Source organism: Erpetoichthys calabaricus, chromosome 12, assembly GCF_900747795.2.
Source record: "Erpetoichthys calabaricus chromosome 12, fErpCal1.3, whole genome shotgun sequence".
Lineage (NCBI taxonomy): Eukaryota > Metazoa > Chordata > Cladistia > Polypteriformes > Polypteridae > Erpetoichthys > Erpetoichthys calabaricus.
Window position 1 is genome coordinate 36,452,018 of NC_041405.2, and position 18,865 is coordinate 36,470,882.

The window sequence follows — 18,865 nt, forward strand, 5'->3', positions numbered from 1 at the left end:
TTTTCATCTGAGTAATAGCAGATTCATACTTTCCCTCAGTGAGCTTTGTAAAATGAGTTCTGGAGGGTAAGGTGTAGCCTGGATGAAATGTGTTGATCATCTGCTTGAAACCCTGATCTTCAACCATAGATATAGGTCGCATGACATTGACAATCATGTTCAGGATGCTTTCTGTAAACACTTCAGCCATTTGAGTATTGCAAGAGCCTCTCTTGAGGATAAACTTGTTTACATGCCTTTGCTTAGTAACACTGAAAAATAAAGAGCAACAGAGAAAGATGTTTTAATCATCACACTCTGAAGGAGAAGTGTTGTAGTTTATCACATCATGTACTTACTATATTATGCCAAAGTAAAAAAAAATAACGGACTAAAATATGTAACAAGCTAATTACTGATATGCTCCAAAACACAAGTTACCTAAAGTTAATTAGTGATGGTTTACTATTCATATGAACTCAAATATTATACGAAAAAAGAAGAAAAAAATAAAAACTAGGACAGCTCAGCTATTCCTATTCACTCGTTTACTATAGCTCCAAACACGTTAGCAAACATAACTGAAATTATATTCACTTAACCCTTAAACCGCTGGAACCAGCTATAGTCGGTTCCCATTTGCAATTTGCCAGCACGCTGGAGCCGAGTATATTCGGAAACATACATTCGTTGAATGCCGCAACTGGCCTAGAGTCGGTTTCCAGTGCAATTTGGAAGCACACTGAAGCAGAGTATATGCGGTGACATACATTCGGTGACGTACGTTCATTGAACTCCGTAACCAGCTAAAGTTGTTTCTCAGTGCAATTTGCCAGCACGCCGAAGCCGAGTATATTCGGTGATGTATATCCATTGAATGCTGCAACTGTCTATAGTCGTGTCTCAGGGCAATTTGCCAGCACGCCGGAGCCGAGTATATTCAGGAACATACATTCGTTGAACGCCACAACTGGCCTAGAGTCGGTTTCCAGTGCAATTTGGAAGCATGCCGAAGCAGAGCATATGCGGTGACATACATTCGGCAACGTACATTCATTGAACTCCGCAACTGGCTAAAGTTGTTTCTCAGTGCAATTTGCCAGCACACCAAAGCCGAGTGTATTCGGCGATGTATATTCATTGAATGCTGCAACTAGCTATAGTTGTGTCTCAGTGCAATTTGCCAGCACACAGGGGCAAGTATATTTGGTGACATACATTCATTGAATCCCAAAACCGGCTATATTTGCTTCACAGAGCAATTTTCCAGCATGCCGGAGCTGATCAGTCAGTGCCGTATATTGTTGAGCAGCCAGCTCACGACTACTGCCGGCCCTGGCAGAACTGCAGCACGATTGTCTCTGGGATTCAGCCACTGCACTAGACGAGCCTGCAATCATCAGCGCTTACCTCTTTGTGTTTGCGTGCAGGCAGTTCAAGCGCAGTTGGCTCAGTGATTTACTGAATTTCATCAATGTCGTCAGTTGCACCTTGAACATATAATACTAGATTGTTGTAGTAGTTTTTTTTTAAATAGTTTTTACAGTTCATTTGTAGTGTGTAAAATGATGAATGTTGCAGTAATCGTGATGCTGTTTGCATGAAAAAAAAATATGTGTTTCATTAAAATTTAACATTTTCTTTGTGAATTGTGACATTTACTTAAAAAGTGAAGCTAAAAAGTATTTGGCGTTCAGGGTTGCATTAACCCCCAAGTATGTGGCGGTTTAAGGGTTAGCTATCATTGTCAAAACCTTGATATACACATTATAGTACAAACATCAACATTAACACATGACACTAGCTGTACTCGCTGAAACTTACCTATCAAGAGACGGCGGCATCACAGCTCCAGGATGCTTGCTTTTCAGATGCTCATGCATCACGGTGGTGCTGCTGTGAAAAGAAAGCTCAGCTTTGCATAATCTGCATTCATCTTTTTTTTCCCTTTTTCAGTGAAGTGCTCCCACACTTTTCTCTGTCATTTCTTCTTCCCTCTCCTCTATCTGACTCGCCATTGCAACCATGTTTATTTTCCTCTACATTCTTTTTCTCCTCAGACATTCTTCTTCGTTGGTAGGACTGTGTGCAGTCTCGACAAATAATAACAAATGATACTGACCCCAGACGTTCATGTAGTGTATTGCAGTTACAAAAACCAATGTGGTTCTTTGTGACTGGAGCCTCTGTTGAAGGTTCTGTTTATGATGTGTCCACATCGTCAATTACAGTCGACTAAATGTTGCAGCCCTAGTAATTATTAACCATACACATTGATAAGATATACACAGCTTCCTGCCAAAGGTAATGCTGAGTTACTGTCCACAATTAACCAGTTTGGGTATGATGTGATCATACTCACTAGAAGGACGCATGTTAGACAAAGGTCACCCATTTGGTTCTGTGTGAATTTATAAGTACATATAGTATGTACAATTTATTCAAAGCAGTATTATTTTCTTCATTAAAAAAAAAATCAAAACTCGGCTTTTGACACGCTGCGTAACATATATCCCAAATGGTAGCCTTTGTGAATTGCTGGTTGCGTTGTTTCAAATTGTGATTCAATTTGAAATCAATTAATTGTTCAGTCCTACTATGATTCTTGAATGCTGGTGAGTGCCTCGGCTATCCAAGATACCCACTGTGTTGAATACTCTCATACGAAGCCTGGAAACAATGAGGAATGACTTAACACTAGAATTACCAAAACCTACGAAAAAACTTGTGCTTTCAGCAGCCACAAGTAGAAGATGGTAGAACTGTCCACAAGATACATTTGCAGAGTCAAATTCTCGGGCAATTATTTTCCTTCTTCAGGCTGAAATAATGAACATACAGTGCTAAACTTAGCAACACAATCTCAAGAGCAGGAGGGCAACATCTTAAAAGTAACGTGCAGTAAGTATTCTGACTACCGCAATGTTGATTTTATTGAAGTAAAAATACCTGTGTTATCACAGCAGCACTGGGTGAATTGCAACAACGTACCAGTGTACTACTAATTTGCAGAGCTCAGTCACACAGTCAAGGAAGGAGAAAACAAACATTGATGAAGTGTCTGTTTGACAAGAAAATGATCATAGGCTTTACACACATTTTTGGATTTTCAGCGGCCGATGATGGTGTTTTAAGTCTTTTGTTGTGCATTTAAATGCGGATTTTTAAGAAGGTAAGTCCTCTTATCCTGGTTAATTGTGTGCATGTAACCACACTCATTGTATTACACTTAACAAGCTATCACTGCTTCTTGAATGCATTTAATGGCATTTAAAGCTGTCCAAATCATTGTTTTTATGGAATTTAAGCCTCTAAAAGTGTATAATGGTGCTTGATTCCCAGTAAAAGCTTTGTGATGGTACATAATCAAGGTTACCATGATAAATGGTATAAGATAATGGAGATTCCCTAATTACAGTATATCATTGATTACTCTGTTCTCATCAACTTGTTCATTCATTGCCACTCTATGTTTTGCTATCAGATTAAATAATGAGAAAGGCCAGACCTTGTGAACGTGGGCACAGAACTCTGCAAACTGCTTCTCCCACAGGAATCTGTACATCACTTGCTCAAGGTTTATCAACTTCTGCCTTAACAAAGTTACAAGGAAACATACAATTAATCAGAATGAATTGTATCAACAGTTTTCTGATTAACTTTCTGCAGACATTCATGAAACACGGTAGTTCTTTATATTCTGCATTGACTTTCTCAGAAATGCACTTCAGAACTTATTATGGAGATCTGAAACTGTAAAATTAGATCTGTGATTCTGCTTTGCCGTTTTCTGTTCCATTTAGTATTGCTGAACATCATAGCGATGTCTTGAAATACATTTAAGGCATCTTAAAATGATTTACAAATCTCCAAAAATCTGCCTATTCACACATATTTCAGTATGAATTTTGTGTATATAAATATCACATTTCAGATATCTCAAAGTGTAGTTAGTTTATATTACAATGATATCATAAATTGTCTTTTTTTGTTTTTGAGACTTTGACATTTTAGATGTGTCAAATTGTACTCAATATCTCTTAAAATGTAGTTCAGATACAGTATACAACAGGGGTCTTCAACATGTCGCTCGCAACCCCAAAGGGTTAATTAATCCTACATAAATTTGAAAACTTGATTAGTCAAATTAGGGGTGGGCCATCTTTCCAAAAAAATCATATCAGGATCCACAATCTGAATTGCAGTCTGTCTTTTCAATGTGGCATACACTTAAGAGAATATCCAGAGTCAAACTCATCAAGACCTAAGTAACACTTTATTTTACATATCAAACAAAAGTTTATTTCAATTGTTCTCTTGTTCGCTAGCTAAGCGGAGTTAAGGAACACGGCCTGAAACTGCCGAGTGAGTGAGGAGAGCCCCCAACCCAGGGCCCACTGCTTGTTTCTCGGGTTCACGTAAATAAATCGGTACCACAAGCAAACTATGATACATAGCAAAATGAGAGAAGTCGCAAAATCAACTGGAATGTTCAAGCAAATTATAGAAAAAAAGATCTAAATCTGTTAAGTAGTTCTCTCGTTTAAAGTGGACAGACATACAGACAGATAAACATTGGATTTTATATATTGTATACAGTGATTCCCTGCTATATTGCGGTTCAGCTTCGCGCCCCCGCTACATCGTGGATTTTATTATTATTATTATTACTAGGGGGCTCTGCCCCTTGCTTGCTTTGCTCGCCCACCCCCGAGTTTGGTTTACTGGATAAACAATTCAAAGAGGTTGTTATTTTCATGGGAATTGTTACATATGCATTCTTTTCATTTTTACTTTTGTAAAAACAATATTTGTCCTTCATTTCCTGCCCCGGGCGTGGTTAAATTTCTTTCTCATGGGACTTATAATGCTGCTCGCGTTGTGAGGGGGTGTTCTGAATGCACGCTAAAGAGATGCGATCGGTTCAGCTGCTGTCTTGCTGCTTGCCAGCTGTGTGTTGTGCTTGTCGCGCTTTGCGTCAGTCACTTAAAAGCCTGTATAGCAGCTATCCTTTTGCCACTTTGCGTTTCTGCTGCTAGCGTTCTGGAGAAGGAGGAGGAGGAGAAGTAGGAGTGGCGAGGGGTGGAGGGTGTGAGGGCTGAACGCACGCTGGCTTGCTGCTGCTGGAAAAGTGTGTGTTCTGCTTGTTGTTGTTTTAAGAGCTGGGAGCACCTGAAGTTTGTCTGTCAAAAGCATTCCAACAACTGCTAGGTTAGATGTCAGTGAACTTGTTTTAAATTGTTTGTAAGTAGGGCGTGACATGCAAAAGTCACCCTCTCATGGGTTTTGCTTCCTAAGGTTGTAATGTCTAGTCCCGCGTGTCGTCAAAGTGTCTCTCTGAGATGATCTGGTCTCGATCGCTTTGCTCAACCCTCCCGGAGGCGTGCACGCTCCTGCCATTTCGCGTCTCTCCCGCTCACGTTGTGAATGGGGGGAGCTGAATGCACGCTAAGCAGAAGTGGATGGATCAGCTACTGGCTTTGCGCTGCTTCTGCCAAAATGCCTGTTCTGCTTGTCGCTCTGCGCATCGATCATTTAAAAGCCTGTACGGCAGCTGTCCTTCTGTCTCACTGCCTTGTCTTGCGTGATGTTAAAATGTCTGTCGCCGGGATGTTATGTCTTCTGAGAAGATCAAGCCTTGTCTCCCTGCCAAGATTTTTTTTTATAATAGAGAGATTTTACTCATATCCTTAGCCCGACATCCACATATCATATGTGTTCACAAAGTGTGTTTTCATAAGTTTACGTGTTTAAAGCATGTGGGAGGGGTAACTGAAAAACACATCACACATGCAACTGGACATGTGAATACTCTTGTGAAGTGAAACAGTGACATGGAACAAAATGACAAATTTGGAATTGCATTGTTTTGTTTTGACAGCATTCATGTTTTAATTCAGTAGTGTGAGATACACTAGAAAATGCATACAAACATACAAAATGCACTTGCAGGCGAACTAAATATTTTTTTGTGATGTTTTAATGCAAAATGTGAGTTGTGGACACCAACATTTTGTAAATGTTCAGGCAGAACAAGCCTATTCAGTTTGTTTGGCAAATAAGCTATGAGATTAAACATTAGAAAAAATGATTAGCTCTCGGACATTTTCATTTAGGATAGTGCTTTGAGTACTGAGAAAAGCGCTATATAAATGTAATGAATTATTATTATTATTTTGTAAAAGTAGCTCCCATTGGGGGGGTCGGGGGGTGGGGGGGTGGATGGTTGGAGACCCTGGTTATACAATGACTTCTATTTGAGATATCGTAAGTTCACTTCCTGATATCTTAAATTTGAGATGTCATAAAATACATCTCTAGATATTTTGAATTTTATTTCAAGATACTGAAGTACACATGAAGATATTTTTTAAAGAGCAGGAAGTTACTTCAAGATTTCTAAGTATATTGTATATTTTTTTATATCTGAAATACAATTAAAGATATGTGAAATCCATTTTCAGAAATCTCAGAACAACTTCCTAAGCATTTGAAGATATATTTAGAATAGATTTTTTAATCTTTTTATTTCTCCCAGATTTTTAATGTTGAAACATGTACATGTTTTTAAATCATGTATAGTGGGAGAAATATTTCCTTGAATTATTCCAGGTTTGTTTGAGACAGTTTGCCATTTTTTGTCATGAAGTAAAATGTGTTTGCAAATGAAAGGCTTTCTATACTTTATAACTGAATAATACATTACAAAGAATACTAATTTACAACACGTATTTTGTTCCTTGTGTTTATTGACTTTTTTAAGTTGTAATTCATGGAAACTTGTCATGTTCAACTTTTTCTTTTTCTTACAGACATGTTACAAGTACTACATGAGTGATGATATAAGTAAAGATGCAGATGGCATGGATGAGCAATGCAGGTAAAACTCAAATATTTTTAAATTAAACTACTAATATTGCTAACTACTAATATTTCATCTTTAAAATGTGTTTGGCCAAGGAAATGGGGCAATGTGCCAGCGATACTATTTTTTACAGGAGAACTACTTAATAAATAAGGATCTGTTTCAGCTTAAAAGAAAATGAGTTGATGAAATGTTTTTTTATGCCAAGAAAATCTGATGTTGAAATTTATGTTTCACAAATTATTTTATTTCTTGCCATTGACCTAATGTCTGTCTTTGAAAGGACAACATATTACATTTGTGGCGAATCTATACAAGTATCAGTTAATTTCACCTAATATATGTGCACAGAATAAGGATGACTGAGAATTCAACCTTAAGTTAGTATTGTTTTGTCAGTATGGCCACTCATAACCTTATTACTGGAGACTTCTGTCTGTTCTATCCAGATGTGGATAGGTACTTGGCAACTGCAGCTATAACATAACTATAACTTAAACTGTAGCACTAACTAAACTGTTTATTAACGCTTATGACCTCTCTAACCCTTGGAGATATTTTTATTATGTCATAGATGCTCAAAAACTGGTTAATTTATTTGATTGGAACTTGCTTGTTACCTGTATTATATCCTAAAGATACATTATTGTTATCTCTGCCTGTGCCCCTCTTACTCTGGAGTCGCGATTATCTCCTGTAAAACCAATTTACACCTGGAAACTTAACACATTAATACTAGTTGAACACGACATACAGTAGAAAAATTTGAGTGTAAATTCATTTATTTATGCTATTTTCATATAGACCAGTGTTGCTTCAAAAACTTTTTCAGGAACACCCTAGGAAACACTGAGAGTTGTTCAAAGAGTACAGATTATCTCGTTTGTCTCACATAAACATAAATTGGAGAATAAAAGATCTTCATAGGTGATTACTAAGATGTCTAGAGCTGATCAGGAATTTGCTAAATCTCCATATTGGGAGCCTTTTAGAAAAAGGCTTTATTTGGAATATTATCTTTTGACCACAAAACAACCATTAACTCTTATGGGACAAGTTTTGAACATGAAGAACAGGATGTTAAGATTTTAGCATAACAAATAGATAAACATGAATCATAGATTTAAACAGTGCTGCTGGAAGTAAAATTAATGGATCATAAAGAAATAATCAACAAAGTTAAGGAATATTACGCAATGTTTACACACCTCACCATGTAAAAATTTTGAATTTCAAGCAAAGGATGATTTTGATAAAATGCAGATATCACAGCTTAATCCTTAATACTCTCATTGTAGAAGGGTTTGATAAATATCAAGGATTGTTTGAAGTTCATGATGTCAAAAAAAAAAAACTGAGAAATCTATAAGCCCAGACAGCGGTCTAGTAGATTTATAATAGAAGAAAATGTTAACATGGCATAATTATTGTTATACCATGTTTATCAAAGCTAAAGACGATAAATTTCTACCAAAAACATTATGGCAAACATCAATTTCAATCTTACTAAAGGAAAAAAAAAAGTGTAGCTGCAATAAGCGTCATATAAATCAATTTGGCGACTTTTAAAATCTAGGCAAAAGATTTAACTAAAGGGATGGAGAAAGTGCTTCAGTTTGTAATTTTAAAAAATCACACTGGAGGAGTTAAACTTTTATTCAGTTCCTGGTACTTATGTAATATGTTCCAGCATAATCTAAATTTACAGAGGTTGTGCTGTCCTAATGTGCTGTACTGTATTCCCCAGATTTGGGTCTGACTCTGCATGGATTGCATTACTATATACTAGTCCTGCAGTCTTGGTTAATATTAATATGAAATATACAATATGAAACTAGACAAGGATGTCCATTGTTACCAGTGATTTTTGCAGTTATTATTTAACCACTAGCTCTTCATCTTTGGTAGCAAAGATAAAAATGATCATAATGGAAAATCTCTAACAGAAAATATCACTTTGTTCTTCTATATACATTCATCTATGCCATTATGAATTGCTGAGAAAATTTCATAAGATCTCCAAGTTCAAAATTAATTCAAATAAAACTTGTTTTCTAGTGTGATTTTAAAAAAACAACAAAAAAAAAACAAAAAAACTTGAATTTCCTGATGCAGTGATGATACTTTCGGCAGCAGTTTTGCAGAATCCATTTCAGAAGCGAATTGGCTTTTAATGCAGTGTTGTCAGAAGTATTTGATCTCGCCTTTTATGAAACGAAGTTTCTTTGCATTCCCTAATATCATGCACTTCAAAAAGCTTTATGTTACTAGTACTCATAACTTTAGGAACTATGTTCTTGAACTGCTGGGTTATTCAGTAATGCAGTTTTTCCATAAAGTGGTAAATCTTGATCCATCCCTGACTGTAAACAATAATCCTATTCAGGGTGCTCCTTCTATACCAAAGCACCTGGAAAAGACAAAAGAAGGCAGAAAAAGAGTTAGGGAAACCACCCCGTATATTATACACACTGCCAGGCAAACAAAGTAATAGTACCAGAGAACTGTCTGGTTCAGTGTCAAAATAGGGACATAAAAGGAAGGGAATGTGCTAGGCTTTTATAGTCATGGGGAAAGAAGAGGCAGGTCCGTGGGTGCTCAAGACGGAAGTGAGGTCAATAGGAGATGTGGGCAGGAGGGATGGCAGGAACTTGAAGGAGTTTTAGGCAAGTTTCTGTTCAGGTGATCTGCAGAACAGGAAGAACACTGGTTAGTGCACTTCATCAACCCCTTTCCTTTTTGTCCACCCTTGATTAATCCCTTAGCATGTCTCCCAAGCGCACATGTGTGACACGCATCTTTTGGATATTTCTGGAACATTACATAATTGCCTTAAATTGCCTTGTCCCTACATTTTTTTTATTTTTTGGAAGTGCCAAATTTATAATGGGCATGCATTTAAAGAAAAACAAAGTTGCTCTTGGAGAACATTGCAAACTGTAAAATAAATTAAATTTAATAAGCTTAAAATGGGTAAGAGAGGATTTGAACACCACTTTGTTTTTGTTAGAAGTTTACAAAGTGTCCTATCTTTTTTTGGAATTGTGATGGATTGGGCTCTGTAATTGTATAGCTCTCTTGGTTGTTTGGGAATGGAAAGCTGAGTTTAAATGACTGTCTTTGAAACATTCTGTTTCCTATTGATTAGGTAATGCTATTTTATATTTTTTTCTGAAATTAAAGGGGAAACAATGAAATGGGCACAGTTTAAGCTAAGTTAAGTTAAAATTAATCTTTTAAAGAGATGCTGTATTCATTTTCCAACTGTTTCTAAAGAATGTACTAAGTCGAGCTGATCCCCCTGATACTTTGAATGTTGTTCTTGAATTTTTTTAACTTTTCACCTCCATTTATTTTGTTTATCATTTTTAAAATACTTTCTCAAAGATAAATTCTTAGTTTAACAATTTATTTCTCAACACACTGGGCCTTTGCAGTTATTTTGAAATTTATAGTCTATTTGTTTTTGTGCCAGGCTTCCTAAACCATTTTCTTCAGATTCATTTGCAGAATTGCTTCTCTTTGTTGCTAGCCCATATGGAAAGTGCTGTGTGACAAGTTTTTGTCACCTTGTTAGACCAGTTGTTTTGTACATGCATCAGACATTTCATACTCATTTTTCCAACTGTAAATTCTCACTTTAACCAAGCTTATTAGTTTTTTCTTTAATTCTAGCTTTTTTTTCTACTGTAATAATTAAAACTGCATTGTCTTATCAAGAAGGAATTAGAATATATCCATCCATCCATTATCCAACCCGCTATATCCTAACTACAGGGTCACGGGTGGTCTGCCGGAACCAATCCCAGCCAACACAGCGCGCAAGGCAGGAAACAAACCCCGGGCAGGGCACCAGCACACCACAGGGCACCCACACACCAAGCACACACTAGGGACAATTTAGAATCGCCAGTGCACCTAACCTGCATGTCTTTGGACCGTGGGAGGAAACTGGAGTACCCAGAGGAAACCCACGCAGACACGGGGAGAACATGCAAACTCCACGCAGGGATAACCCGGGAAGCTAACCAGGTCTCCTAACTGCGAGGCAGCAGCACTACCCACTGTACCACCGTGCCGCAATTACAATACATTAATTTATTAATTGACAAAAATGTCAAGTGTCCTGGAAAATACCTGGAAATGATTTGAGTCTTAAAATTAAAGCTAGTTGTTTCTGGAAGCAAAACATAATAGAATGTATTGCAGATGAATCAAAAACCGCACCATGTGTTCACAGGTGGGTAGGGCCACAGCACAAGCAGCAGAAAGGTCTGTTCATATTCTACATTACTCTAAGATATTTCAACTTAAAGACAAGCTAACTTCTATTGTTGATTATATTATTCAATAGCTGATTTATTTGTTTCATTGTGTGACACAGTGATCATACAAAGTTTTGTCAACTTTTTGAACACCGATCATTTTTGTTTTTGGTGTGTTATAAAAAAAATGTATGTATTAAAGGGATGCCCTGATCGATTGGCCACCGATCTAAATTGATCAATTTTTACTACAAAACACTTGATAGATAAAACTATCTTTTCACCCATGGCTTTTGTATGCTTTATGTGAAGTAGTATGGTAGTTGAGTCAGTGAGGTGTTTTTGGAAGCAAACTTCCTGTACTGCAAACAAAGAGCAGCAAATCAAGGCTTGTTTTACAAGAGAGCTATTAGAATATTAGCCTCTACATTAAAAAAGTGGAGTAATACACTGAGAAAATGAGACAAACTGTAAGAAAGGCAATTTAATGAATTCAGATCTTTTTAGTTTGTTCTTTAACTAAAATAGTATGCCGTTTATTTTAGTTTGGACCATGAACTTAAGTAAAGCAATTTACATTTTTAATTGGAAAAAGAAAAGATAATGAAGATTTTGAAAAAGCTCCTTAGTAGACAACAGTCTTGTTAGCTTAATGGCATAATATGTCTTTTACTTGTAAATTGATAAGCACGTTAGCCTTGTCTTCCTGATAAACATATCTATATTACTAAATGAAGGTTGTATATATGCACGGATGCCAGACGCAAGCTGTGCCAAATGCGCAAGCACACAGCGCCCCATCAAGCCGTGCCGAAAGTGCACAGCCTCAGCGCCCCAGAGTCAGTAGGTGGCGCCCAAACAACCCAACACAACCTGTTAGCTACGCCAGTCTAAGCTAGCAAAGCTATGCATTTATGTGGTCAAGTGATCCTCCAAACAACATTTTGGCTAAAAGTATTTAGTCACTACCAATGTAGATTGTTGTTAGCTGTTAACATTTATCAAACTTGGTGATGTTTTTTCTCAAGGAGCACATTGAGGAAACACAGTTTGAAATTGACAATCATCATTTTATGCTCATGTCTTTTGTTGTGTCTGTCTTCCACAAACTAAGGCTGCACCATATTGCCATACTGAAAACTCTCAAATTACAGGATCTGAGTGAGCGAGAGGGAGTGGAAGTCTGTAGGAGATCAGTGAGGTTGGGGAGAGCTTTAAATCTTAAGAGCGGTATTTAGTATTGTATTCTGTAGTTAACAGGGAGCCAGAGACATTGAGAGAGAATAGGTGTAATATGTTCAGTGGATTTAGAACAGCAGGTTATTATCCTGGCAGCAGAATTTTGAAGAAGTTGTAAGCGATGGATAAGTTTTTGTGGAATGACAGAATAGCATTTCAGTCATCTATACGTGAGGTGACTCGGACATTAACCAATACTTCAGTACTGTGTTTTTTAAGAACAGGACGAAGTCTAGAAATGTTTGAGATGGAAGAAGGCAGCCAGAGAAATGTTACTTATATGGGAGGAATTATTTAATAATAATTATAATATTATTTAATAATTGCCATTATTAGTGTATAAATTGATATAAATAATTGCATTTAAACGAAAATCTGTTGTATGTAAACGATACTGTTTTAAACGTTATTGTTTTTTCATCAGAAAACCCGGTTTCCACATCTACCTGTATTAGTTTAAATGGCACTTTTGCCACTCGCAATAAAGCTGACGCTCTGATGTATCGTGTCGACTGGGAAACACAGTGAATGCGGCATCTATCTATATATGTTTATGTATTTAAACTTGAGGTAGTGGTGACTACTGACAGTGCCAGCAGTCAGCTACTCCACTGTGCCAGCGGTCTGTGTTCTCCACTACACAGTGCCAACAGTCAGTGTGCCTCAACAGTGCCAGCAGTACTCCACTCCACAGTGCCAGCAGTCGGTGTGCTCTAATCCACTGTGCCAGCACTCAGTATAGCAGCTGTCAGTGTGGCTTATTTGAATCACATTAAGGTAATTCAGTGTTAAAAGTTCAATTATGATTCCAAACAGCAAATGACTTCTAGCTAACGACACACCCATAGAAAAACAAAAATGAGACTGCATGGATAAAAACCATGAACGAAGCCGCCTACAACGTGCTTCTGAAACACCAGAAACAAAGGAGTTACGGCTCCAAAAAGAAACAGCTTTAGTACAAATATATTTATTTAATTGGATGAAAACTTTCCCAGGACGCTCCCACCCTCCATGATTTTTCATCCCTCCAAAGATCGGAGGGAACAGAAAGTAATTACCATTCTTGGATTTGCGATTCTTTAGAGAATCGGGGGTTTACTGGTTAAGAATACTGTGACATGTGAGTCCCTGTCTTGCATCCCAAAATACGAGGCTGAAACTCAGTACTTTAGCAAAACCGACTTTATTCAGCTTGAAACAGGAACAACATTGTTATTTATTGTAACAGGATCTACCATTCTCCTTTACATAGACACAGCAATCAGGCAGGGTCATGGCCAGGTTAGTTACCAAGTAATCCTTTTCCCTCCATTTATAATATTCCTTGCATCACCAATCACCGGCAAGCGCTAATAGCGTGACTGTGATCAACTTGGATCTGGTTTAGCTGATGAACTCTCGTTCACAGGCGCGGCAGTCGCACTTTGGGATGCTTTTCGGCCTGTCGCCTTGTTGGGGGGGGTGGGGGGTTTTGGTGTTAGAGTCTTAAAACAGTTTAGAAACCTTACAACACAGTTTACAAGTTTTGGTAAGAAACAGGCACTGCATAATTAAAAAGGCAATCCGCTAAGGCAGGCATGCGCAACCTTTCCGCTATTGACGGCCGCACTACAGACTTTTTACTTTAATAACGGCCGCCAGTAAGTCCAAGTAAACTTAATGTTTTATGATTTATGTAAAAATTTACAGATTACACATTAAAACAAGAGTATGATATATCTGACAATATTCAATTTACTGGTCTACATATGTAAAAAAATGTCTACGAAACGTCATATAGGACAAAAAACCTTTACAGCAATTGTTTCAGGAAGTTTGGAAAACATCGCCATTAATGGCTTCCTTGCTCTTGCATGTTTGCAGACAGACTTGCAAAGTCAGGGGACTCGCTGGAGACCATTAGCCGTATTCCAGACTCTAGATTGCTGTCTACCAATCGGGTTCGGTACTTGTTTTTCAGATATTTCATTCTGGAAAACGCTGCTTCGCACATATGATGACCGTTTGCTAATGGCGATAGGCAGTGTATGGACTTAGCCACAAGGCCGTACAGGCGTACACTCCCATTTCCTTCTCAGTTCCATATTGGCTAGCCGCTAGTCACGTGACTTCAAATGTACTCCTGGGTGTCAGCCCATTTCAACCGAACTTAATATTCAAGTAAGCAAATCGGCTTTCGGCGTCACCATACCGACCCGGCCGACAAAGATTCCGCGGCGTTGACCCCTTACTCGCTGGAGTCCAGAGACCCTACACCTGCACGGCCGCCATTACGTACACTTTAATATACACGTCCACGGCCGCCAAAGTCCTTGCCCACGGCCGCATGCGGCCGTACGGCCGCAGGTTGCGCACAGCTGCGCTAAGGGATGATTTTTGGCGTGTCGTCTTGTTGGAGGAAGTTCTAAATGAGTTTAGAAACCTTACATCTTCACCCCTCAACTTTGTCCACACTGATGTGGGCAAAGTAACCGTCCTAGGCAGGAGAGAATGTCAGCATTGGTGTGTGCAGCCCTGGGACTGTGGTGAACATCAAAAACCTATAAATTGATAGACCACTGGGTGAGCCGGGCGTTCGTATCCATCTGTTTGTACAGCCATTGCAGGGGTGCGTGGTCAGTCAGCAGAGTAAACCATTGTCCCCATAGATAGTAACATAGGGCTTCCACCACCCGCTTAATCGCTAAGCACTCCTTTTCAATTGTCGAATAATTACGCTCCCTGGGTAGCAGCTTTCTGCTGAGAAGCGTGATGGGGGTGTTCTTCCCCCTCAAAACATTTTGAGAGCACCACTAATAAAACAAAAGCACTAGCATATGTTTGCAGAATAAGTTCCTTTGAAAAGTCTGGAATACACAGAGCCAGGAAGGATGAGAAAGTGGCTTTTAGGTCTGCAAAAGCTCTCTAACAGACATTAGTCCCAAAACCACATAAAATTGGGAATGAACCACCTGTAATAACTCGTGAGCCCGAAGAAGGCACAAACCTTGGATGGGGATATGCAAGCACCTCCCCCAAATTTTTCTATTTGAGGCTTGAGCAAACCCTTCTCCATGGAATATCACAGATAGTAGGTTTCTGACATACCCAGTCTGCACTTCTTTGTGTTGGGTGTCAATCCCGCCAGCCGTAAACTGTCAAGCACCGCCTGAAGGCGGACGAGATGAGATTCAGAGTCATTACTGAATATGACAACATAGTTTTGATAGGCACCTGTGTACATGGAATGGGGACGCAGGATCTGGTCCATCATTTGCTGAAAGGTCAGCGGTGCACCATGGAGACCAAAAGGGAGTGCGTTTAATTCAAATAACCCGTCCAGAGTGGTGAACACGGTGTTCTCATAACTAGACTCCTCCAAGGGGACCTGCTCCGTCAATTGCTTTTGCTTGGCTGAAAAAATGCCTAATTGGAGCATCTGTTGGACATCCTCCTGTATCACTTTCCTTGTTGCCACTGGTACGTGATACGGGGGTACCTGTATAGTAATAATGGATGGAGTGACAATCCTATGTCAATCGTCGTCTGGCCAGACGTGGCTGAGAAGCTGGCCGAGTTCCTCTTGATCAGCGATAGCAGTAACGCTTTCTGGGTGTCAGTTAAATCATCCCCAATAGCGACTTCGGTGTGGGGGCCGCTGTGGCCGTGACCAGGACTGCGTGACAGTTGTGCCACTCCTTTAAAAGATTATCATGCAAAATTTGTACGGGTTTCTGCCTCCTGGGAGTTCTTACTTTATAATTCACAGGGGACAGACGCTCATTTACCACTACTGACCCTTGACATTGGGCTCGAAATTTATGTGGGTCAGATGGGTTCAACACCAGCATGCAATCATTCTTCTTAAACTTGCAGAGTTTACTTGTCTTGTCATAATGATGTTTTTGTGCCTCCTGCTCATGCTGCTGATGCTCCAGAGGACAATCTGGCAATCTGCTCTTGCAGCAAAATGACTCGGTCGACAAACCTTCCTCCAGGGGCGTCTCACAAGTTTCCGTCTGTTCATCCCGAGAAATGTCCAAAACCCTGTGTGGTCGCAGGCCAATTAATAGTTTGAAGGGACTAACCCTGATTGACGCATTCAGGGCCTCCCGAACAGCAAACAAGAGGAAAGGTATAACTGAATCCCAAGAAGTTGGATCATCATGGGCTACCCGCTGAATCATCTGTTTTAGGGTTTTATTAAATCGTTCAGTCAGGCCATTCGTCTGCGGATGATAGATGTGAAGTGTAACTGCTTAATTCTGAAACTTTCGCATAGCTGCTTCATGATGCAAGACATGAAGGGTGTGCCCTGATCAATGAGAATCTCACGAGGGATACCCATACGTGTGAACATCGCAGCACTGCTACTTCTGGGTATCTTGTGGCGTAATCAATTAACACGCGCATATACTGAAAGCCACTTTTACTCTGGTAAGCACGCCAAAAATATCTAATCCCACCCTCTCAAAGGGGACGTCTTAAATAGGCATTGCTACATGGGGTGCCCTGGCAGTTTGTGAGCGGAAACTATTTGACAGTCGGGACAGACCTTACAAAATCGCTTCACATCCTGGCCCATATTCACCCAATAAAAGCGTTTTGAAATGTGTTCCCTCGTCTTTTTTTGTGCCGAGTAGACCCCCCAAAACGTGACTGTTAGAGATTTTTAAAACCTTCTCTCTCTATGCTCACTTGGTACTTATCAGCTGCTTGATATGGCCATCGCCCATGCGATCAGAAATCACCCCATACAGAAAACCATCCTTTAGTAAAAAATGAGGTGTTTTAAAATTCAGGTCCTCCGATAGTAAGAGTCTCATTTGCGACATAGGCTTGTCTGCAAAATGCAAGTTGTTATTGGCGTGCTGTAGGCGAGCAATCTCCGCCTGGATAACAGTCTCTGCTTCATCCATGTTTCATGCAGAATCACACTCTCCTCCCACTGCTGTCGTGTCCAATGCAGCATCATACTTGCCTCGCACTGCTATTTCGACTTTGCCCAGGTCCGTATTGAGTGTCCAGTCTGTGGAGGCTGTTGGTGCATGCGACGGAGTGGAAAAGTTTGCCAGCTGTCCCAGGTTTTGTCCCTCGGCTTGCTGGACAACTCCGGTTCAATTTCAAACATGTTTCTTTGACTGACATTGTTTGTGGCGAGCCCCTCTCTATCCACTACGGAGGTAGGCACTCTGCAGGTGGCCAAGACCCATGGGAAGAGGGTATTCCTTTTTCCTATTAGGAGTGACCAGGGTGAGGTATCGGATATGGCAGTCCAGAGAGTAATGTAGTCTCATATGTTTTAATGTCCCCATGGATGCAGCAGATGTTTACTTTGTCTGTAGCCTTATAAGAGGTGTGCTGGAGCAAGTCACGCCAGACTACACAGAGGTCGCTACCAGAGTCCAACAGTGCCATGCGTTCCTGTCTGGCCAATGTAATAGAGACCTTAAAATTGTCCTCCTTTAACACTAGAATTACCAAAGCTTACGAAAAAATTTGTAATTCCAGCCCACCTTAAATCCCTTCATACCTCTCCATCAACGTCATTTGTCTTTTAAATGTATCGATCAGCACAAGCAGCCTGCTATTACATCCCCCACCACTGCAGAAAGGGCAAAAAGTTCTCCCAGCTTAAACCTTGATTATCTGGGAGTAAGACACCTCGAGCTGCTCTGTACAGATCGAATGTTATTTACCTATTTTCCTGTGCTCTGCAGTCTACTTGTGACTTTACGATCAAGGAAATAAGTAAATAAATCAAGGTAAATAACATTTGATCTGGCTTTTATATACAAAGTACAGCGACAGCAAAAGTGTGAAGGCAGCTTCCACCTGCAGCTATAGACTCTTCAGTACATGAGCGACTCTCCACGCTAATGTTTAGATCTGGACGGTGTATGTACCCAAAAAGAAGTCTGACTGCATTCTTCATTTCCATTAACCATTCATGGCATTACACATGTATTTTTTGAGCATACCCATCTCGATCAAACACAGAAAGCCCTGCAGTCTACTTATAACTTTATGCCATAGAAAATAAGTAAATAAATCAAGGTAAATAACATTTGATCTGGCTTTTATATACAAAGTACAACGGCAGCAAAAGTGCGATGTGTGTTCTTTCTCCGATGTAGAACCCTAATCATCATCTGAGTTCACCTCTATTATAGCACATCTATATGTGAAAACAGCAATGTCAGATCGGGGGTAGCGTAAAAGCGACTGGGAGAATAAAACTGAATAAAAAAAAAAAAAAAAGTGGAAATTGTTCTGTAGCATTTCTTCACAAAGTCTCTAATCTGTCCCTGACACGACTGCATCAATAGCGAGCTTCTCCACAATGCGCTCGAAAGGGTCTTTACAAATCCAGCTTTGAATCAGATCCACTAAGCCCTGGATCTGTCCTTGTACAGGGCGATCTGGATCAATATGCTGCAGCCGAAACTGGCGCCCCTTGACCACCAGGCTCACAGCCGTGCAGAGGAGGATCTGTTGCTTCATGTCGTCATATTCGAGCCTTTCAGGAGGCAGA

The 18,865-nt window shown here is 39.6% G+C and overlaps 1 protein-coding gene across 3 annotated transcripts in view; it reads left to right on the top strand.

Moving 5' to 3' along the window:
- atrx (ATRX chromatin remodeler) overlaps positions 1 to 18,865 on the top strand; it is a 387,366-nt gene that overhangs the window by 93,598 nt on the left and 274,903 nt on the right. For all 3 annotated transcript variants that reach the window (XM_051934359.1, XM_051934358.1, XM_051934360.1), the window contains one exon: positions 6,792 to 6,859. In XM_051934359.1, coding sequence (XP_051790319.1) covers positions 6,792 to 6,859 — 68 coding nt within the window. The remainder of the gene's footprint in view (positions 1 to 6,791; positions 6,860 to 18,865) is intronic.